The sequence below is a fragment of the Oncorhynchus nerka genome, linkage group LG17 (genome assembly GCF_034236695.1).
Source record: "Oncorhynchus nerka isolate Pitt River linkage group LG17, Oner_Uvic_2.0, whole genome shotgun sequence".
Lineage (NCBI taxonomy): Eukaryota > Metazoa > Chordata > Actinopteri > Salmoniformes > Salmonidae > Oncorhynchus > Oncorhynchus nerka.
In genome coordinates, this window is record NC_088412.1 from 18,264,794 (window position 1) to 18,289,161 (window position 24,368).

The following is a 24,368-nucleotide window of genomic DNA, read 5'->3' on the forward strand; positions in this document are numbered from 1 at the left end:
GCGGAACATTTCCAGAACTTTTAGTGTTTCTTCAAGTGCAGTCGCAAAAACCATCAAGGCTATGATGAAACTGGCTTTCATGAGGACCGCCACAGGAAAGGAAGACCCAAAGTTACCTCTGCTGCAGAGGTTAAGTTAATTAGAGTTACCAGCTTCAGAAATTGCAGCCCAAATAAATGCTTCACAAGTAACAAACACATATCAACATCAACTGTTTAGAGGGGACTGTGTGAATCAGGCCTTCATGGTCAAATTTCTGCAAAGAAACCACTACTAAAGGACACCAATAAGAAGAAGAGACTTGCTTGGGCCACGAAACACTAGAAATGGACATTAGACCGGTGGAAATCTGTGGCTACTTTGAAGAATCTGAAATATATCATATATTTTGATTTGTTAAACACTTTTTTGGTTGCTACATGATTCCATGTGTGTTATTTCATCGTTTTGATGTCTTCCCTATTGTTCTACAATGTAAAAATAAAGAAAAACCCTTGCATGAGTATGTATCCATACTTTTGACTGGTGCTGTATATTTGAACCCGGTCAAGCAGTTCACTGTGTGCACAGTGCATATGTGTTGCAGTGACATGTTACTGTAGTTGTTGTGCCATTAGAAGTCTTATAAACCCTCCTCTCCCCTTCTCCTCCAGCTGAGCCATGGGATCCTGCTGGGGGTGGTGGGTTCTGACATCCCCCTGTTGGAGGTAATGAAGCTGGCTCCCAGATATAGGCTGGGCCCCCATGGTTACGCTTTCCTCATCACCAACAACGGGTACATCCTGGCACACCCTGACCTACGACCTCTGGTGAGTCCAACCTCTGTAGAGCTTACGCTTGCTTCCAACTATAGTCACTAGTAGGGTTGCATTATTCCGGGAACTTTCAATAAATTCTGTGGTTTTCCCAAAATCCCAGTTGGTGGATTCCCGGAATCTGGAGGGAATAAGCAGGAATTCCGTAATCCTCCAACCAGGATTTATGGAAAACTAGGGAATTTATTGAAAGTTCCCAAAATGTTGCAACCCTCATCACTACTAATACTACTACAGTCCCTATTTATAATACTATAGTTAAGACTGCCGTTACCAGTACTACTACCACAGTAAAAACTACTACTAATACTACTACTACTCTGACCTGGTTTCATATACTTTTAGTGTTTGTTTTAGACTGCCTGGACAATTCATTCAACTAATAAACAATAATTATCCCACTTCTACACTGTTGCTTTATTTCCATTTTTATTTATAGAGTAAATAATATAGATTTGATGTTGTAGAATTCTGAGACAAAAACAGAAAATACAAAAACAGTGGAATAAGATCAATTACAACGAAAGACACTTCACTGAACAGTGTAAGGTGAGAGAAGCAACTCTGCAACATCCTAAAACATATAGGGATCAGATGCAATCACTTGAACACACACTTCAAACATGTAACCTTATCAGAAGCACATATAGGATGTTTGTCCCACAATATATCCAGTGGACTGTAGCACTCACATGAACACTTATACCTGTAATAAGTTGAGGACAGTTGAGGACTTGTGAGGCATCTGTTTATCAAACTAGACATTCTAATGCACTTGTCCTCTTGCTCAGTTGTGTACTGGGGCCTCCCTCTCCTCTTTCTATTCTGGTTAGAGCCAGTTTGCGCTGGTCTTTGAAGGGAGTAGTACACAGCGTTGTACGAGATCTTCAGTTTCTTGGCAATTTCTCGCATGGACTAGCCTGATGAGTTTCAGAAGAAAGTGCTTTGTTTCTGGTCATTTTGAGCCTGTAATCGAACCCACAAATGCTGATGCTCCAGATACTCAACTAGTCTAAAGAAGGCCAGATTTATTGCTTCTTTAATCAGAACAACAGTTTTCAGCTGTGATAACATAATTACAAAAGGGTTTTCTAATGATCAATTAGCCTTTTTAAAAATGTTACATTTGGATTAGTTAACACAACCACTGCGACTTGTATGCTCTAGTCGGCTGGCCCTCGCTACATATTCGTCGCCAGACCCACTGGCTCCAGGTCATCTACAAGTCCATGCTAGGTAAAGCTCCGCCTTATCTCAGTTCACTGGTCACGATGGCAACACCCATCCGTAGCACACGCTCCAGCAGGTGTATCTCACTGATCATCCCTAAAGCCAACACCTCATTTGGCCGCCTTTCGTTCCAGTACTCTGCTGCCTGTGACTGGAACGAACTGCAAAAATCGCTGAAGTTGGAGACTTTTATCTCCCTCACCAACTTCAAACATCAGCTATCCGAGCAGCTAACCGATCGCTGCAGCTGTACATAGTCTATTGGTAAATAGCCCACCCATTTTCACCTACCTCATTCCCATACTGTTTTTATACTGTTTTTTTTTATTTTTTTATTTACTTTTCTGCTCTTTTGCACACCAATATCTCTACCTGTACATGACCATCTGATCATTTATCACCCCAGTGTTAATCTGCAAAATTGTATTATTCGCCTACCTCCTCATGCCTTTTGCACACATTGTATATAGACTGCCCATTTTTTTTTTCTACTGTGTTATTGACTTGTTAATTGTTTACTCCATGTGTAACTCTGTGTTGTCTGTTCACACTGCTATGCTTTATCTTGGCCAGGTCGCAGTTGCAAATGAGAACTTGTTCTCAACTAGCCTACCTGGTTAAATAAAGGTGAAATAAAAAAATAAAATAAAAAAACAACGTGACATTGGAACACAGGAGTGTTGGTTGCTGATAATGGGCCTCTGTACGCCTATGTAGATATTCCATTAAAATCAGCCACTTCCAGCTACAATAGTCATTTACAACATTCACAATGTCTACACTGTATTTCTGATCAATTTCATGTTATTTTAATGGACAAAAAATGTGTTTTTCTTTCAAAAACAAGGACTTTTCTAAGTGACCCCAAACTTTTGAATGGTAGTGTATACACCCACAATTCTAGGTTTACAGAGCAGCTCTGCAGTGGCTCTGGTACTCTGGCACAGGTTGAGCTGGACTAGGTGATGATTACTACCAATAGTGGAACTCAGCACCCAGATTAGCCCCAAAGCAAGTCGCACATTCCTGGTTATTAGTTATTATTCTCAGTTAGTGCATGTTGTGGCAAATAAGCACATATATTTCTATGAGGGGCGGAGTCACCTAAGAACAGGGAACGCTGAATGTAGCAGATCAACAGGGAACGCTGAGTGTAGCAGATCAACAGGGAACGCTGAGTGTAGCAGATCAACAGGGAACGCTGAGTGTAGCAGATCAACAGGGAACAACAGGGAACTGAGTGTAGCAGATCAACAGTAGGAACGCTGGTGTCAGCAGATCAACAGGGAACGCTGAGTGTAGCAGATCAACAGGGAACGCTGAGTGTAGCAGATCAACAGGGAACGCTGAGTGTAGCAGATCAACAGGGAACGCTGGGAGTGTAGCAGATCAACAGGGAACGCTGAGTGTAGCAGATCAACAGGGAACGCTGAGTGTAGCAGATCAACAGGGAACGCTGAGTGTAGCAGATCAACAGGGAACGCTGAGTGTAGCAGATCAACAGGGAACGCTGAGTGTAGCAGATCAACAGGGAACGCTGAGTGTAGCAGATCAACAGGGAACAACAGCTGAGTGTAGCAGATCAACAGGGAACGCTGAGTGTAGCAGATCAACAGGGAACGCTGAGTGTAGCAGATCAACAGGGAACGCTGAGTGTAGCAGATCAACAGGGAACGCTGAGTGTAGCAGATCAACAGGGAACGCTGAGTGTAGCAGATCAACAGGGAACGCTGAGTGTAGCAGATCAACAGGGAACGGGAACTGAATGTAGCAGATCAACAGGGAACGCTGAGTGTAGCAGATCAACAGGGAACGCTGAGTGTAGCAGATCAACAGGGAACGCTGAGTGTAGGGAACGCTGAGAGCAGATCAACAGGGAACGCTGAGTGTAGCAGATCAACAGGGAACGCTGAGTGTAGCAGATCAACAGGGAACGCTGAATGTAGCAGATCAACAGGGAACGCTGTAGAGATCAACAGTAGCAGATCAACAGGGAACGCTGAGTGTAGCAGATCAACAGGGAACGCTGAGTGTAGCAGATCAACAGGGAACGCTGAGTGTAGCAGATCAGGGAACGCTCAGATCAACAGGGAACGCTGAGTGTAGCAGATCAGGGAACGCTGAGTGTAGCAGATCAACAGGGAACGCTGAGTGTAGCAGATCAACAGGGAACGCTGAGCAGATCAACAGGGAACGCTGAGTGTAGCAGATCAACAGTAGCAGATCAACAGGGAACGCTGAGTGTAGCAGATCAACAGGGAACGCTGAGTGTAGCAGATCAGATCAACAGGGAACGCTGAGTGTAGCAGATCAACAGGGAACGCTGAGTGTAGCAGATCAACAGGGAACGCTGAGTGTAGCAGATCAACAGGGAACGCTGAGTGTAGCAGATCAACAGGGAACGCTGAGTGTAGCAGATCAACAGGGAACGATCTGAATGTGTAGCAGATCAAGGGAACGCTGAGTGGCAGATCAACAGGGAACGCTGAGTGTAGCAGATCAACAGGGAACGCTGAGTGTAGCAGATCAACAGGGAACGCTGAGATCAACAGGGAACGTGTAGCAGATCAACAGGGAACGCTGAGTGTAGCAGATCAACAGGGAACGCTGAGTGTAGCAGATCAACAGGGAACGCTGAGTGTAGCAGATCAACAGGGAACAACAGCTGAGTGTAGCAGATCAACAGGGAACGCTGAGTGTCAACAGGGAACAGATCAACAGGGAACGCTGAGTGTAGCAGATCAACAGGGAACGCTGAGTGTAGCAGATCAACAGGGAACGCTGAGTGTAGCAGATCAACAGGGAACGCTGAGTGTAGCAGATCAACAGGGAACGCTGAATGTGTAGCAGATCAACAGGGAACGCTGAGTGTAGCAGATCAACAGGGAACGCTGAGTGTAGCAGATCAACAGGGAACGCTGAGTGTAGCAGATCAACAGGGAACGCTGAATGTAGCAGATCAACAGGGAACGCTGAGTGTAGCAGATCAACAGGGAACGCTGAGTGTAGCAGATCAACAGGGAACGCTGAGTGTAGGAGATCAACAGGGAAGATCAACAGCTGAGTGTAGCAGATCAACAGGGAACGCTGAGTGTAGCAGATCAACAGGGAACACTGAGTGTAGCAGATCAACAGGGAACGCTGAGTGTAGGAGATCAACAGGGAACGCTGAGTGTAGCAGATCAACAGGGAACGCTGAATGTAGCAGATCAACAGGGAACGCTGAATGTAGCAGATCAACAGGGAACGCTGAGTGTAGCAGATCAACAGGGAACGCTGAGTGTAGCAGATCAACAGGGAACGCTGAGTGTAGCAGATCAACAGGGAACGCTGAGTGTAGCAGATCAACAGGGAACGCTGAATGTAGCAGGGAGATCAGATCAGGGAACGCTGAATGGGAACGCTGAGTAGCAGATCAACAGGGAACGCAGATCAACAGGGAACGCTGAGTGTAGCAGATCAACAGGGAACGCTGAGTGTAGCAGATCAACAGGGAACGCTGAATGTAGCAGATCAACAGGGAACGCTGAGTGTAGCAGATCAACAGGGAACGCTGAGTGTAGGAGATCAACAGGGAACGCTGAGTGTAGGAGATCAACAGGGAACGCTGAGTGTAGGAGATCAACAGGGTCAACATATTGTTTAGTAAGGTGTAGGACAGCTGCCAGAAGTTTAAGTCTCATCAATCCCATGAGAAGGTAGCTGTTCATTTGCAGAGTTAGGAGGAAAATAGTGAAAAGAATCAAACAGAAACATATTTTCCCGGCAGCAATATGCCACAAATCACAGACAGATAGATCAAGCTCCTATTGGACAGTCGTCATGTTGAGATGGTGTGAGATGTAGGAAGAGCATGCAGTATTGTGGGCTTAGGATGTTGGAGGGTGGTGCAAGGCACATTGTGTTTTTGTTCTTGTCAGTGACCACACTCAAACAGTCAGTGGCCACGCTCAAAAGACCATCTCAATGATCAATTTGAAGATTTTGTGTGGGGTCACTGATTGGTTATTGAACAGAGCATGAATAATTTCATTAAATGGTTAAAGAGTCTCAAATGACAGCCTCATGCTCAACACCTAGAGCAGCACAGTGGAGGGTTGTATTCATTAGTGTACACCGTAGACAAAATGTTTTTCAACAGATAATGAAAACAAGCCTTTCTTATTGGGCAACTTCAGCTTGTCCCTCCCAGGCAACCATAAAATGTGATTCTGGGTGCCAAGGTATTTTCTGTTTTATTGAACCTTTATTTTGACAGGGGGTCATGCTGAGACCAAGGTCTCTTTCACAGATGTGCCCTGTATACACATGAATACACATCAAATACACATCAATTACTCTTCGATATATATTATACACATCAATTACACTTCAATGTGAAATCTCAATAATAGTAGAGAGAATTATTTATTTCAGCATTTATTTCTTTCACCACATTCGCATTGGGTCAGAAGTTTACTTGCACTCAAATAGTATTTGGTAGCATTGCCTTTAAATAGTTTAACTTGGGTCAAACATTTCGGGTAGCCTTCCACAAGCTTTCCACAATAAGTTCTGTGAATTTTGGCCCATTCCTCCTGACAGAGCTGGTGTAACTGAGTCAGGTTTGTTGGCCTTCTTGCTCGCACACACTTTTTTCAGTTCTGTCCACAAATGTTCTATAGGATTGAGGTCAGGGTTTTGTGATGGCCATTCTAATACCTTGACTTTGTTGTCCTTAAGCCATTTTGCCACAACTTTGGAAGTATGCTTGGGGTCATTGTACATTTGGAAGACCCATTTGTTAGCAAGCTTTAACTTCTTGACTGATGTCTTGCTTCAATATATCCACATAATTTTCCCTCCTCATGATGCCATCTATTTTGTGAAGTGCACCAGTCCCTCCTGCCGCAAAGCACCCCCACAACATGATGCTGCCACCCCTGTGCTTCACGGTTGGGATGGTGTTCTTCGGCTTGCAAGCCTCCCCCTTTTTCCTCCAAACATAACGATGGACATTATGGCCAAACAGTTATATTTTTGTTTCATCAGATCAGAGGACATTTCTCAAAAAAGTACGATCTTTGTCCCCATGTGCAGTTGCAATCCGTAGTCTGGCTTTTTTATGGCGGTTTTGAAGCAGTGGCTTCTTCCTTGCTGAGCGGCCTTTCAGGTTATGTCGATATAGGACTTGTTTTACTGTGGAAATAGATACTTTTGTAGCTGTTTCCTCCAGCATCTTCACAAGGTCATTTGCTGTTGTTCTGGGATTGACTTGCACTTTGTGCATCAAAGTGCATTCATCTCTAGGAGACCGAACGCGTCTCCTTCCTGAGCGGTATGACGGCTGCGTGGTCCCATGGTGTTTATACTTGTGTACTATTGTGTGTGCAGATGAACGTGGTACCTTCAGGCATTTGGAAATTACTCCCAATGATGAACCAGACTGAGGTCTTGGCTGATTTCTTTTGAGGCACTGAGTTTGAAGGTAGGCCTTGAAATACATCCACAGGTATACCTCCAATTGACTCTCATGATGTCAATTAGCCTATCAGAAGCTTCTAAAGCCATGACATAATTTTCAGGAATTTTCCAAACTATTTAAAGGCACAGTCAACTTAGTGTATGTAAACTTCTGACCCAGTGGAATTGTGATACAGTGAATTATAAGTTAAATAATCTGTCTGTAAACAATTGTTGGAAAAAGTACTTGTGTCATGCACGAAGTCCTAACCAACTTGCCAAAACTATAGTCACAAGAAATTTGTGAAGTGGTTGAAAAACAAGTCTTAATGACTCCAACCTAAGTCTGTGTAAACTTCTGACTTCAACAGTACACATGAATACTCACATCAATATAAAGAAGAAAAACACAATCATAGAAACCAAACATGTTATGTGGTCAATAATAAGCCTACTTGTTCCTTTTGGAGCCAGTTGCCATGGAGATGGAGCCTTTGAAGTCAGGATACCATGTCATGGAGATGTCCATCAAACACAGTTGTCCTAAGTGATTGGCTCAGCCTAGAGAATAAACACATATTACAGACAGCAGACGGACAGACGGACAGACGGACAGACGGACAGACAGACAGACAGACAGACAGACAGACAGACAGACAGACAGACAGACAGACAGACAGACAGACAGACAGACAGACAGACAGACAGACAGACAGACAGACAGACACAGCTGAGGTTCTATATAAAACGTGTATCTGTCCTCTTCCTGGTTCTTTTCACCCATGTCATCTTCCTCATCTTCTCCTCTCCTGTCCCACAGTACAAAGAAGGTAAGACGCTGAAGCCCAAGCCTAACTACAACAGTGTGGACCTGGCTGAGGTGGAGTGGGAGGACATAGATGAGATAGTGAGTGGTATATATATTAACAGTAATATTAATACATAGATGAGATGGTGAGTCATATATTAGTAATATTAATACATAGATGAGACAGTAAATAGTATAGTAGTAACAGTAATATTAATACATAGAGGAGACAGTGGGTAGTATAGTAACAGTAATATTAATACATAGAGGAGACAGTGGGTTGTATACAGTAGTAGTAACAGTAATATTAATACATAGATGAGACAGTAAGTAGTATAGTAGTAACAGTAATATTAATACATAGAGGAGACAGTGGGTAGTATAGTAGTAACAGTAATATTAATACATAGAGGAGACAGTGGGTTGTATACAGTAGTAGTAACAGTAATATTAATACATAGAGGAGAAAGTGGGTTGTATACAGTAGTAGTAACAGTAATATTAATACATAGATGAGACAGTAAGTAGTATAGTAGTAACAGTAATATTAATACATAGAGGAGACAGTGGGTTGTATACAGTAGTAGTAACAGTAATATTAATACATAGAGGAGACAGTGGGTTGTATACAGTAGTAGTAACAGTAATATTAATACATAGATGAGACAGTAAGTAGTATAGTAGTAACAGTAATATTAATACATAGAGGAGACAGTGGGTAGTATAGTAGTAACAGTAATATTAATACATAGAGGAGACAGTGGGTTGTATACAGTAGTAGTAACAGTAATATTAATACATAGAGGAGACAGTGGGTTGTATACAGTAGTAGTAACAGTAATATTAATACATAGATGAGACAGTAAGTAGTATAGTAGTAACAGTAATATTAATACATAGAGGAGACAGTGGGTTGTATACAGTAGTAGTAACAGTAATATTAATACATAGAGAGACAGACAGTGGGTTGTATACAGTAGTAGTAACAGTAATATTAATACATAGAGGAGACAGTGGGTTGTATACAGTAGTAGTAACAGTAATATTAATACATAGAGGAGACAGTGGGTTGTATACAGTAGTAGTAACAGTAATATTAATACATAGAGGAGACAGTGGGTTGTATACAGTAGTAGTAACAGTAATATTAATACATAGAGGAGACAGTGGGTTGTATACAGTAGTAGTAACAGTAATATTAATACATAGAGGAGACAGCGGGTTGTATACAGTAGTAGTAACAGTAATATTAATACATAGAGGAGACAGTGGGTAGTATAGTAGTAACAGTAATATTAATACATAGAGGAGACAGTGGGTTGTATACAGTAGTAGTAACATAGGCTTTGCCCAACGAGCCATGGCAGAGTTATTGCCTTCCAAAAGACGCCATTACTATTTCTCGCAATACAGTAGAACTCCTTTCTAGGTATGAATATATATTCATGTATGTTCTGGGCTCTAACAGTGCTGGTTGGGTAATTGTGTTGGTAAGGTAACTGAATTCAAGGTCAACAGTGATTGTGTGCATTATTGTGTGTGTTTTTCCCAGCTAAGGACAGCCATGGTGAAAGGGGAGATGGGCACTCTGTCTTTAAACGTGAGAGCATCAGTGGACAAAGCGGTGAGTGGGACCTTGTGTGTGTGGGGGGGGGGGTAGATGTGGCTCAATGCCTTATGCCTAATGGAATATTAATAGTAGTCTCGTACACCCAACCCTAGGCAACAGCAGTGACTAGGTTCTGCTTTCAATGACGGACTCTTTTGGCAACTTCAATAAGTGAAGAAAAATTCTCCTAACAACTTCAACTTCAATAAGTGAAGAAAAATTCTCCTAACAACATCAACTTCAATAAGTGAAGAAAAACTCTCCTAACTAATCAGGAGGCAGACATGACAGAACGTTGCGATTCGAAACTAGGCAGGCAAAACCTTTGCAGTGGTACAAGTGAAGGTAGTTGATGCAAATTAGACACTTGCAAAATGCACTCGTTAAAAATACCCTCCGTGATCTCCATCTCGCTAGCAATTATTTGTAATGTATTCAAGTGGATAAGGTAGTGGTGTAGGCAGTGTCGTAGTTCCTCTATACCAAACTGATGTTCTGTTATGTACAGACGTGTTAAGCCGGAACATTTGAAAATTGTGGGAGTCAACCCGGAGGTCTAGAGACACTATATTGATTCTAACTGTCTCATAACACAATTCAAATTTTTTCTTCACAACAGAAAAGGCCTTTGTTCTTAACAAATGACTATTTCTACACAACCATCAACGACACCCCATTCAGGTAAGTGTGATGCTATGATAGCGAGTGTGGTATGTAGTCATAGGCCTGTTGCATTGAATGAAGTCAATGAACATCTCACTCACTCCTTTATTGTATGTATTTCCCTCTGCAGTTTTGGTATGGTTCTGACAAGGGGTCACGGACAGCTGATGTTCATGGGGACAGTCTCTGTGGAAGAGGGTAAGTCTCCCCACTCTGCCACTACTGGCCACTCTCTCTGCCTCTCGTCTGCACCTCTCTACTGCTACTGGCCACTCTCTCTGCCTCTCATCTGCCCCGCTCTACTGCTACTGGCCACTCTCTCTGCCTCTCATCTGCCCCGCTCTACTGCTACTGGCCACTCTCTCTGCCTCTCATCTGCCCCGCTCTACTGCTACTGGCCACTCTCTCTGCCTCTCATCTGCCCCGCTCTACTGCTACTGGCCACTCTCTCTGCCTCTCATCTGCCCCGCTCTAGTGCTACTGGCCACTCTCTCTCCCACTCATCTGCCCCGCTCTGCTGCTACTGGCCACTCTCTCTCCCACTCATCTGCCCCGCTCTACTGCTACTGGCCACTCTCTCTGCCTCTCATCTGCCCCGCTCTGCTGCTACTGGCCACTCTCTCTGCCTCTCATCTGCCCCGCTCTACTGCTACTGGCCACTCTCTCTCCCACTCATCTGCCCCGCTCTACTGCTACTGGCCACTCTCTCTGCCACTCATATGCCCCTATCTACTGCTCCTGGCCACTCTCTCTGCCTCTCATCTGCCCCGCTCTACTGCTACTGGCCACTCTCTCTGCCACTCATATGCCCCTCTCTAATGCTACTGGCCACTCTCTCTGCCTCTCATCTGCCCCGCACTACTGCTACTGGCCACTCTCTCTGCCTCTCATCTGCCCCGCTCTACTGCTACTGGCCACTCTCTCTGCCACTGCATCTGCCCTCATCTGCCCCTCTACTGCTACTGGCCACTCTCTCTGTCTCTCATCTGCCCCGCTCTACTGCTACTGGCCACTCTCTCTGCCTCTCATCTGCCCCGCTCTGCTGCTACTGGCCACTCTCTCTGCCTCTCATCTGCCCCGCTCTACTGCTACTGGCCACTCTCTCTGCCTCTCATCTGCCCCGCTCTAGTGCTACTGGCCACTCTCTCTCCCACTCATCTGCCCCGCTCTGCTGCTACTGGCCACTCTCTCTCCCACTCATCTGCCCCGCTCTGCTGCTTACTGGCCACTCTCTCTGCCTCTCATCTGCCCTTCTCTACTGCTACTGGCCACTCTCTCTGCCTCTCATCTGCCCCGCTCTGCTGCTACTGGCCACTCTCTCTGCCTCTCATCTGCCCTGCTCTACTGCTACTGGCCACTCTCTCTCCCACTCATCTTCCCCGCTCTGCTGCTACTGGCCACTCTCTCTCCCACTCATCTGCCCCGCTCTGCTGCTACTGGCCACTCTCTCTGCCTCTCATCTGCCCCGCTCTACTGCTACTGGCCACTCTCTCTGCCACTCATTTACTGCAGAACTATCTGATTTATTTACTGGTTGCATCCAATCTCCACTCAGGCCTGCATGACCTGACGTCCCCTGATCTATCCATATCCAATGAGTGGTAAGCATGGATAAATACTAACAAATAAAGTATTGACTGTAATAGTATAAATGATATATTATTGGACTGTTAATCCTCTAAATACATTTACTGAAATGTAACACCCTAAATGATGGAGTATTGGACTGTAATAATTTATTGGCCTTAAATGGCCCTCCATGGAGTGAAACCCCCATTGTCTTTCCGTTCAGGACGTATTGTGAGACAGACATTGATCCTCACCACCGCAAATACTCTCAGCTTCAGGCTGTCATTCGCTACCTGCAGGGGAAGGAGCCTGACCTGGAGTGTGAGTACTTTCTCTACAGCCTGCTCCATAGATAAATACTTATACTTATTCAACCACTAACCCTAACCCCAACGCTGATGATATCCTAACGCTGATGTTACCCTAACCCTAACGCTGATGTTACCCTAACCCCAACGCTGATGTTTCCCTAACTCTAACGCTGATGTTACCCTAACCCCAACGCTGATGTTACCCTAACCCCAACACTGATGTTACCCTAACCCCAACGCTGATGTTACCCTAACCCCAACGCTGATGTTTCCCTAACTCTAACGCTGATGTTACCCTAACCCCAACGCTGATGTTACCCTAACCCCAACACTGATGTTACCCTAACCCCAACGCTGATGTTACCCTAACCCCAACGCTGATGTTACCCTAACCCCAACGCTGATGTTACCCTAACCCCAACGCTGATGTTACCCTAACGCTAACGCTGATGTTACCCTAACCCCAACGCTGATGTTACCCTAACGCTAACGCTGATGTTACCCTAACCCCAACGCTGATGTTACCCTAACCCCAACGCTGATGTTACCCTAACCCCAACGCTGATGTTACCCTAACCCCAACGCTGATGTTACCCTAACCCCAACGCTGATGTTACCCTAAACCCAACGCTGATGTTACCCTAACCCCAACGCTGATGTTACCCTAACGCTAACGCTGATGTTACCCTAACCCCAACGCTGATGTTACCCTAACCCCAACGCTGATGTTACCCTAACCCCAACGCTGATGTTACCCTAAACCCAACGCTGATGTTACCCTAACCCCAACGCTGATGTTACCCTAACGCTAACGCTGATGTTTCTCTAACCCCAACGCTGATGTTACCCTAACCCCAACATTAACGTTACCCTAACCCTAAGCCTATCGCTGATGTTGCACTGATACTACCGCTGATGTTACCCTAACTCTGATAATACCCTAACCCCAACGCTGATGTTTCCCTAACTCTAACACTGATGTTTCTCTAACCCCAACGTGCATGTGACCCTAACCCCAAAACTGATGTGACCCTAACCCCAACACTGATGGGACCCTAACCCCAACGCTGATGGGACCCTAACCCCAATACTGATGTAACCCTAGCCCCAAAGCTGATTTGACCCTAACCCTAACGCTGATGTTACCCTAACCCTAACACTGATGTTACCCTAACCCCAACGCTGATGTTATCCTAACCCTGATGCTGATGTTAACCTAACCCCAATGTTGATGATACCCTAACCCCAATGCTGATGCTACCCTATCCCCAATGCTCATGTTACCCTAACCCCAACGCTGATGTTACCCTAACCCCAACGCTGATATTATCCTAACCCTGATGCTGATGTTAACCTAACCCCAATGTTGATGATACCCTAACCCCAATGCTGATGCTACCCTATCCCCAATGCTCATGTTACCCTAACCCCAACGCTGATGTTCCCCTAACCCCAACGCTGATGTTACCCTAACGCTGATGTTACCCTAACGCTGATGTTACCATAACCCCAACGCTGATGTTACCCTAATGCTGATGTTACCCTAACTCTGATGTTACCCAAACCCCAATCCTGATGTTACCCTGACCCCACGCTGATATTACCCCTAACATCTGTATTGTGGATCCCCAGGAAGACTTGCCTGTGCGAGGTTATCAGCTAATGGGGACAATAGAGATTATTATGAAGACATAATATAAGTATATTATCTGCTAAACTTCAAGTTGATGTTGACTGAGTGTCTGTGACTCCCAGGTGACGAGGTGCTGCTGCAGCAGACTCTGTTTGATGTTGACTGAGTGTCTGTGACTCCCAGGTGACGAGGTGCTGCTGCAGCAGACTCTGTTTGATGTTGACTGAGTGTCTGTGACTCCCAGGTGACGAGGTGCTGCTGCAGCAGACTCTGTTTGATGTTGACTGAGTGTCTGTGACTCCCAGGTGACGAGGTGCTGCTGCAGCAGACTCTGTTTGATGTTGACTGAGTGTCTGTGACTCCCAGGTGACGAGGTGCTGCTGCAGCAGACTCTGCTTGATGTTGACTGAGTGTCTGTTACTCCCAGGTGACGAGGTGCTGCTGCAGCAGACTCTGCTTGATGTTGACTGAGTGTCTGTGACCTCCAGGTGACGAGGTGCTGCTGCAGCAGACTCTGTTTGATGTTGACTGAGTGTCTGTGACTCCCAGGTGACGAGGTGCTGCTGCAGCAGACTCTGTTTGATGTTGACTGAGTGTCTGTGACTCCCAGGTGACGAGGTGCTGCTGCAGCAGACTCTGCTTGATGTTGACTGAGTGTTTGTGACCCCCAGGTGACGAGGTGCTGCTGCAGCAGACTCTGTTTGATGCCGTAGTGACAGCCCCCTTAGAATCCTACTGGCAGGCCATCATGCTCAATGCATCTGGGTAAGACTACAAGATTATATGTTTTTCACTCCTTTCCTTTTATGTTAGCTAGTGTGTGTGTTGTGTGTTTTGTGTGCGCTTATGTGTGTGGATGTGTACTTGAGTGCATTAAATACCAATCTGTGTATTTGTGTATTTGTGTGTGTTCAGGATGGAGATGGGTGTGGAGACAGCCTTTCTGGGAACCCGCTCTGGCCTTATCCGGCTTACCAGATACACTGGCATAGAGACCAGGGTCGCCAAGTGAGTCACACTACCCCAGAGTTATCCCATTACAGACTACATTAGCCCTGCAGAGTTAACACATTACACACTACATTAGCTCTACAGAGATAGCCCATTACAGACTACATTATCCCTACAGAGTTAACCCATTACAGACTACATTAGCCCTGCAGAGTTAGCCCGTTACAGACTACATTTGCCCTACAGAGGTATCCCATTACAGACTACATTAGCCCTGCAGAGTTAACACATTACAGACTACATTAGCCCTACAGAGTTAGCCCATTACAGCCTACATTAGCCCTACACAGTTAACCCTTATTTCAGTCTGCATTATCCCTACAGAGTTAACCCATTACAGACTACATTAGCCCTGCAGAGTTAGCCCGTAACAGACTACATTTGCCCTACAGAGTTAACCCATTACAGACTACATTAGCCCTGCAGAGTTAGCCCGTTACAGACTACATTTGCCCTACAGAGTTATCCCATTACAGACTACATTAGTCCTGCAGAGTTAACACATTACAGACTACATTAGCCCTGCACAGTTAGCCCATATTACAGTCTGCATTAGCCCTACAGAGTTAGCCCCTATTACAGCCTCCATTAGCCCTAGAGTTAGCCTACATTAGTCCTACAGAGTTAACCCATATTACAGACTACATTAGCCCTACAGAGTTGGTCCATATTACAGCCTACATTAGCCCTACAGAGTTGGTCCATATTACAGCCTCCATTAGCCCTACAGAGTTGGTCCATATTACAGCCTACATTAGCCCTACAGAGTTGGTCCATATTACAGACTACATTAGCCCTACAGAGTTGGTCCATATTACAGACTACATTAGCCCTACAGAGTTGGTCCATATTACAGCCTACATTAGCCCTACAGAGTTGGTCCATATTACAGCCTACATTAGCCCTACAGAGTTGGTCCATATTACAGACTACATTAGCCCTACAGAGTTGGTCCATATTACAGCCTACATTAGCCCTACAGAGTTGGTCCATATTACAGACTACATTAGCCCTACAGAGTTAGCCCATATTACAGCCTACATTAGCCCTACAGAGTTGGTCCATATTACAGCCTCCATTAGCCCTAGAGTTAGCCTACATTAGTCCTACAGAGTTAGCCCATATTACAGCCTACATTAGCCCTACAGAGTTGGTCCATATTACAGCCTCCATTAGCCCTACAGAGTTGGTCCATATTACAGCCTACATTAGCCCTACAGAGTTGGTCCATATTACAGACTACATTAGCCCTACAGAGTTGGTCCATATTACAGACTACATTAGCCCGACAGAGTTAGCCCATATTACAGCCTACATTAGTCCTACAGAGTTAACCCATATTACAGCCTACATTAGCCCTACAGAGTTAGCCTACATTAGCCCTAGAGTTAGCCTACATTAGCCCTACAGAGTTGGTCCATATTACAGCCTACATTAGTCCTACAGAGTTAACCCATATTACAGCCTACATTAGCCCTACAGAGTTAGCCTACATTAGCCCTAGAGTTAGCCTACATTAGCCCTACAGAGTTGGTCCATATTACAGCCTACATTAGCCCTACAGAGTTAGCCTACATTAGCCCTACAGAGTTGGTCCATATTACAGCCTACATTAGTCCTACAGAGTTAGCCCATATTACAGCCTACATTAGCCCTACAGAGTTAGCCTACATTAGCCCTACAGAGTTAGCCTACATTAGCCCTACAGAGTTGGTCCATATTACAGCCTCCATTAGCCCTACAGAGTTAGCCTACATTAGCCCTACAGAGTTAGCCTACATTAGCCCTACAGAGTTGGTCCATATTACAGACTACATTAGCCCTACAGAGTTAGCCCATATTACAGCCTCCATTAGCCCTAGAGTTAGCCTACATTAGCCCTACAGAGTTAACACATTACAGTCTACATTAGCCCTACAGAGTTAGCCTACATTAGCCCTACAGAGTTGGTCCATATTACAGCCTGTGTCCTTTAAGCAGGAAAGTGTTCACTAGGAACCAAATGAAAGAAACAGGCAGTCAGTACCTGAACTTGTCCAATATGAAACACTTGTTTTTCCTTTGCAAAAGTTTTGCTACAGTGTGCGCTAATGAATAGGTCTCAGGAGTTTGCTCTAAACTCTCTTAACTACTTCCTGCTCTACAGAAAGTTCTTGACTCCAGCTGATAAGGACAACCTGTTTACCGTGGACCATTTCCCCCTGTGGTACCGCCTGGCCATGGAGAACCCCCCTGGACGCTTCATCTACTACATGCCTGTGGAGGACAAAGACAACAGAGACAAGACAGGTACCATCCCTATCATCCAGGGTTGGGGTCCATCCCTATCATCCATGGTTGAGGTCCATCCCTATCATCCATGGTTGAGGTCCATCCCTAGCCTAATCCCAGATCGGTTTGAGCTGTCTTGGCAATGCTTGCTGTGACAATGACACTAGGAGTTGGCAAGACAACACAAACAGACCTAGCATCAGTCTAGTGAATTACGTCTTCTACCAAGTCAATTTAGGAATTTAATGGAGAAATTTGAGAAATTCCATGTACAGCTCCAACTGGCTGAAATTGACCCCAACTCTGCTAATATTTGATTATTCCTCTTGACATGATATTATAACGGAACAGCGGTGAGTTTCCCCAACACATAATGATCATCTTTATCACTAAGAGAATCTGAAGTCTACTGGTAACTTCGGCAACGGACCAACGATGCTCTTATTGCTAAAGACAATCATTATGTTTTTGGGAAAATCAACCCAGACCTACAGAAGCTCAAAGGTTGTGTTAGACTGATTGTTGATTGGTTGTTCGTCTTGTGACAGGGGCGTCAAAGTATGTCATAGCCGCCACAGCTGTGACTGTGTCATCGGGAGGCAAGATGGCCATGGCTGGAGGTAAGCTTCTGACTTTTACTTTCTCTGAAATGTTGAGCTGCTTAACACTCATCCTGGAGGCGTTAATGCCTCTTGTGGCTTCTACGTGTATTGAAGTGTCCATAACTTTAGTAGTATTCTCTGTGGTGCTACTGCTAAATGTTTGACACACTTTTGGCTTGTGGCGAGGGAAGCGCTCCATGTGTCTTGTGAAGGTCCCTAGAAGAGGAAGGTTACTGTTAAGTGTATGTGATGGTTTTCACTAGAGGTCGACCAAATATGATCTTTCAACGCCGATACCGGTACCGATTATTGGAGGACCAAAAAAAGCCGATACCGATTAATCGGACAATATTTTTTTTTTTTTGTAATAATGACAATTACAACAATACTGAATTAATATAATACATCAATAAAATCAATTTAGCCTCAAATAAATAATGAAACATGTTCAATTTGGTTTAAATAATGCAAAAACAAAGTGTTGGAGAAGAAAGTAAAAGTGCAATATGTGCCATGTTAGAAAGCTAACGTTTAAGTTCCTTGCTCAGAACATGAGCTGGTGGTTCCTTTTTATCATGAGTCTTCAATATTCCCAGGTAAGAAGTTTTAGGTTGTAGTTATTATAGGAATTATAGGACTATTTATCTCTATACCATTTGCATTTCATATACCTTTGACTATTGGATGTTCTTATAGGCACTTTAGTATTGCCAGTGTAACAGTGTAGATTCCGTCCCTCTCCTCACATCGACAACAGCCACCCTCGAAGCAGCGTTACCGATGCAGAGCAAGGGGAACAACTACTCCAAGTCTCAGAGCGAGTGACGTTTGAAACGCTATTAGCGCGCACCCCGCTAACTAGCTAGCCATTTCACATCAGTTACACCAGCCTAATCTCGGGAGTTGATAGGCTTGAAGTCATAAACAGAGCAATGCTTGAAGCATTGCGAAGAGCTGCTGGCAAAACGCACAAAAGTGCTGTTTGAATGAATGCTTATGAGCCTGCTGGTGCCTACCAACGCTCAGTCAGACTGCTCTATCAAATGATAGACTTAATTATAACATAATAACACACAGAAATACGAGCCTTAGGTCATTAATATGGTCGAATCCGAAAACTATCATCTCGAAAACAAAACGTTTATTCTGTCAGTGAAATAGGGAACCGTTCCGTATTTTATCTAACGGGTGGCATCCATAAGTCTAAATATTCCTGTTACATTGCACAACCTTCAATGTTATGTCATAATTACGTAAAATTCTGGCAAATTAGTTCGCAACTAGCCAGGTGGCCCAAACTGTTGCATATACCCTGACTCTGCGTGCAATGAACGCAAGAGAAGTGACACAATTTCACCTGGTTAATATTGCCTGCTAACCTGGATTTCTTTTAGCTAAATATGCAGGTTTAAAAATATATACTTCTGTGTATTGATTTTAAGAAAGGCATTGATGTTTATGGTTAGGTACAGTTGTGCATCGATTTTGCTTTTTTCGCAAATGCACTTTTGTTAAATCATCCCCGTTTGGCAAAGTTGTCTTTGTTAGGAAGAAATAGTCTTCACACAGTTCACAACGAGCCAGGCAGCTCAAACTGCTGCACATACCCTGACTCTGTTGCAAGAGAAGTGACACATTTTCTCTAGTTAAAAGAAATTCATGTTAGCAGGCAATATTAACTAAATATGCAGGTTTAAAAATATATACTTGTGTATTGATTTTAAGAAAGGCATTGATTTTTATGGTTAGGTAGATGTTGGAGCAATGACAGCCCTTTTTCACGAATGCTCACCACATCGATTATATGCATTGAAAATAAGAATTTGTTCTTATTTTAACTGACTTGCCTAGTTTAAAAAAAAGTTGTCAACAAAAGTATTTTTTAAATCGGCCACTCGGTGTCCAAAAATACCGATTTCCGATTGTTATGAAAACTTGAAATCGGCCCTAATTAATCGGTCAACCTCTAGTTTCCTCATCATCATGAGCTTTATCTTCATTACCTTTTTTCATATCCTGTCACAAAAATGTTGGGGATGCTTACATGAGCTGGAATAAATTGTGATGGGCAAGGTTAGATAAATAAATGCTTTATTGTCATCAGCATGATTAACAGAATATCACATTATCGTTATTTCTTGAGCAAAACTTAAGAGAAAATGTGTAATGTTAACACAGAGACAGAAATAACGATTAAAGGACTAATGAGATACTGATATATGTACATGTTTCTAGGTCAGTGCTGATCTCTTTGACAGTTCAAAATGGTTAAATGGAAATAGTTGCCAACTAGATTCAGTTCGCAATGAATATGGCTGCTAGCCATGGGACTGACTCTCTTCAGCTGCTGTTATCATAATATCCTCTAGAGGTCAGTAGTTTGCTGTTGTATTGTATGGCTTTGAAAGCAGGCTTACTCTGTACAGATATGAACATTGATATGACTTGGAAATATTCATTTAGTAGAGAGAGGATTGAGTCACTGCACGTGAGCACAGGTCTGATACACAAGACTGCATCTGTCTAACACTGATTCCACAGAACATTGTGTACTATATTCTTGTACATTCATGTGTACTATAACTATTTGAGCGACAACCACTACTGGGATTGTTAACCTGGGCTTTTATATCAAAACGTTAGGAGCAGATACATTACATTAGACAGGGACTTGATCGATTGGCATTTTTAGCTTGAAACACAAATAACTTTGATGGAAAGTCGGATCAAGGAATAAACGTACAATAATAATGGATTTCAAAGACGATTTCTAGGAAAGTCTTTGAACCAAGGTGCAGAGGTACCAGAACCTCCCCCAAACAGTTGGAGAGCTGACTAAAGAACCAATCACGTAGCATCCACACGTCTTGAAGCAATGCAGAGATCCAGTTTTCCATTTGACGATCAACTGTACGATTATGTCGGTATGCCTCGAACACCAGCAAAGTGCAGCAGAGATACGCTTTCTCAGCTCTATACATTCCCTAGTCTAGAATGCCCTGGAGCACTGAGTAGTAAGACACACAGTTAGGGAATGCAGCCCCCCCTGAATCCTTGCAACAGGAATGTCAGCCAGTCAGAGAAACAAAGGTCAAAAGCCTGTTATTCTGTATGTATGGACTATGGGACTGGACTCTGGTTCTGGCTCAGCTGGGGATGTTGGGGAGGAAGGAAAGACGCCGTCCTCTACGTCTGTCTCCTCCCCTCCCTCCCCAGCCATCAATGGCTGCCATGTGTTCTTCAGCTCCCTCTGGTACTTGGCCATGAGAGAGGCGTAGATACAGCCGTAGGTGGCCGCCACCACCATCATCACACACACCACACCACACACACATGCCGCCACGATCTGAGTCCCCCAGGCCCTGCGCACGCTAATGGGCTGGTAGCGCTGGCGTACACAGTCCTCTTGGTTGGCCTGGGGCCCGTTCATGGGCACATTGATCCGACCGACACAGGGTGGGCGCCCCCCACGGGGCCCGTCGTAGCCAGGGACACTGGCCTGGTACTCCAACTGCAGGCAGTAGTTGAACATCTCTATGGGGATGCTGCGGATGTCCCGCCCCCTCAGCTCCTTCGGTAGGTTGCACTTCACAGCATCCACCTGTCCGTCTGAAACACACATAGGGATCTAGTGGATCTCTAGCAAGATCAATAGATAATCAAGCTCATTTACAGACCAATAACATACATGACACAGTATCAGCCTAGTACATGACATGGAACAAAGGCCAAACTGACTTGACTGTACATGAAACACTGTAAGCCTGAAGCAATACACAACATAACACTGACGTCTGTACAGCAGCCACTCCATCCAGTGCTTGAAGTCCCTCAGGTTGCAGTCACACTCCCAAGGGTTGCCTGCCAGTTGGAGGCTCAGCAGGCTGCCCAGGGGCTGGAAGGTGGCTCTGTCCAGGCTCCGCAGCTTGTTTCCAGTCAGAGACAGCCAGGCCAGGCCCTGGAGCCCGTCCAGCAGCCCATTGGGAAAAACTACCAGGCCATTCAGAGACAAATCCAGCCCTTTCAGTATCCAAAGACCCTGGAACAGCTCTCGGCTCAACCCCCAGCGACTATCGTTACACTGGGTAACCTCCGTCTGGTTACTGGGGACTGTAGGGGTAAGTAGGAGGCAGTCACCCAGGTAGTTCCCTGAGAGGTTGAGCCACTGCAGGCCGCTGAGGCCGGAGAAAGACCCTGGTTGCAGGCTGGAGAGGTGGTTGTCAGAAAGGTCCAGGAGCTCCAGAGCGCTGAGGTTGGACAGGGCCCCGTCGCCCAGGGAGGAGAGGTTGTTGTGGGACAGGCGGAGGGTGCGGGTGTCCTGGGGCAGCAGGGGCAGGATGGTGGTTAGGGAGAGCAGAGCCAGGCCTGTACAGTCTGTGCCGTTGCTGTTGCAGATGCACACAGTGGGACAACCGCTAGCTGCCTCTAGCAGACCCAGGAGTACTAGCAGCAGACTGGGCAGGGCTGCAAAGACTGGGGAGAGAGAAGAAGAGGGCTTTAGGAAGAGGACTTTGATACAGTGAGGGGAAAAAGTATTTGATCCCCTGCTGATTTTGTACGTTTGCCCACTGACAAAGAAATGATAGAGTCTATAATTTTAATGGTAGGTTTATTTGAACAGTGAGAGACAGAATAACAACAAAAAAATCCAGAAAAACGCATGTCAACAATGTTATAAATTGATTTGCATTTTAATGAGGTCAATAAGTATTTGACCTCTCTGCAAAACATGACTTAGTACTTGGTGGCAAAACCCTTGTTGGCAATCACAGAGGTCAGACGTTTCTTGTAGTTGGCCACCAGGTTTGCACACATCTCAGGAGGGATTTTGTCCCACTCCTCTTTGCAGATCTTCTCCAAGTCATTAAGGTTTTGAGGCTGACGTTTTGGCAACTCGAACCTTCAGCTCCCTCCACAGATTTTCTATGGGATTAAGGTCTGGGGACTGGCTATGCCACTCCAGGACCTTAATGTGCTTCTTCTTGAGCCACTCCTTTGTTGCCTTGGCCGTGTGTTTTGGGTCATTGTCATGCTGGAATACCCATCCACGACCCATTTTCAATGCCCTGGCTGAGGGAAGGAGGTTCTCACCCAAGATTTGACCGTACATGGCCCCGTCCATCGTCCCTTTGATGCGGTGAAGTTGTCCTGTCCCCTTAGCAGAAAAACACCCCCAAAGCATAATGTTTCCACCTCCATGTTTGACAGTGGGGATGGTGTTCTTGGGGTCATAGGCAGCATTCCTCCTCCTCCAAACATAGTGAGTTGAGTTGATGCCAAATAGCTCCATTTTGGTCTCATCTGACCACAACACTTTCACCCAGTTGTCCTCTGAATCATTCAGATGTTCATTGGCTAACTTCAGATGGACATGTATATGTGCTTTCTTGAGCAGGGGGACCTTGCGGGCGCTGCAGGATTTCAGTCCTTCACGGCGTAGTGTGTTACCAATTGTTTCTTCGTGACTATGGTCCCAGCTGCCTTGAAATCATTGACAAGATCCTCCCGTGTAGTTCTGAGCTGATTCCTCACCATTCTCATGACCATTGTAACTCCATGAGGTGAGATCTTGCATGGAGCCCCAGGCTGGGGGAGATTGACAGTTCTTTTGTGTTTCTTCCATTTGCGAATAATCGCACCAACTGTCACCTTCTTACCAAGCTGCTTGGCAATGGTCTTGTAGCCCATTCCAGCCTTGTGTAGGTCTACAATCTTGTCCCTGACATCCTTGGAGAGATCTTTGGTCTTGGCCATGGTGGAGAGTTTGGAATCTGATTGATTGATTGCTTCTGTGGACAGGTGTATTTTATACAGGTAACAAACTGAGATTAGGAGCACTCCCTTTTTTAAGAGTATGCTCCTAATCTCAACCTGTATAAAAGACACCTGGGAGCCAGAAATCTTTCTGATTGAGAGGGGGTCAAATACTGTTTTCCCTCATTAAAATGCTAATCAATTTATAACATTTTTGACATGCGTTTTTCTGGATTTTTTTGTTATTCTGTCTCTCACTGTTCAAATAAACCTACCATTAAAATTATAGACTGATCATTTCTTTGTCAGTGGGCAAACGTACAAAATCAGCAGCGGAACTTTTTTCCCTCACTGTAAATCTAAGCAATCTAAAACAAATATATTGTACGTACAGAAAGTTCTGGAGTAGATTAGATTAGAAGTTTAATAGTCACATGTACAGGGTTGCAAGAAACAAAAAAAAAACATAAGCTCCGAGCTCCAACAATGCAGGTCAAAGTGAAATAAAACATAAGCTCCGAGCTCCAACAATGCAGGTCAAAGTGAAATAAAACATAAGCTCCGAGCTCCAACAATGCAGGTCAAAGTGAAATAAAACTAAGCTCCGAGCTCCAACAATGCAGGTCAAAGTGAAATAAAACATAAGCTCC

General features: G+C 44.7%; 2 protein-coding genes across 2 annotated transcripts in view; one reads left to right on the forward strand and one right to left on the reverse strand.

The window, feature by feature from the left end:
- LOC115144843 (voltage-dependent calcium channel subunit alpha-2/delta-4-like) overlaps nt 1–24,368 on the forward strand; it is a 91,041-nt gene that overhangs the window by 30,837 nt on the left and 35,836 nt on the right. The window contains exons 15-25 of the mRNA XM_065003024.1: nt 654–809; nt 8,308–8,394; nt 9,848–9,919; nt 10,524–10,585; nt 10,698–10,765; nt 12,123–12,168; nt 12,360–12,457; nt 14,752–14,845; nt 14,996–15,088; nt 17,238–17,380; nt 17,911–17,982. Of these exons, the coding sequence (XP_064859096.1) occupies nt 654–809; nt 8,308–8,394; nt 9,848–9,919; nt 10,524–10,585; nt 10,698–10,765; nt 12,123–12,168; nt 12,360–12,457; nt 14,752–14,845; nt 14,996–15,088; nt 17,238–17,380; nt 17,911–17,982 (991 nt within the window). The remainder of the gene's footprint in view (nt 1–653; nt 810–8,307; nt 8,395–9,847; nt 9,920–10,523; nt 10,586–10,697; nt 10,766–12,122; nt 12,169–12,359; nt 12,458–14,751; nt 14,846–14,995; nt 15,089–17,237; nt 17,381–17,910; nt 17,983–24,368) is intronic.
- Nucleotides 20,045–24,368, reverse strand: part of LOC115144814 (leucine-rich repeat and transmembrane domain-containing protein 2-like) — a 23,425-nt gene continuing 19,101 nt past the window's right edge. Inside the window, exons 6-7 of the mRNA XM_065002734.1 lie at nt 21,757–22,437; nt 20,045–21,573 (exon numbers count right to left, since the gene is read on the reverse strand). Of these exons, the coding sequence (XP_064858806.1) occupies nt 21,056–21,573; nt 21,757–22,437 (1,199 nt within the window). The 3' untranslated portion in view covers nt 20,045–21,055. The remainder of the gene's footprint in view (nt 21,574–21,756; nt 22,438–24,368) is intronic.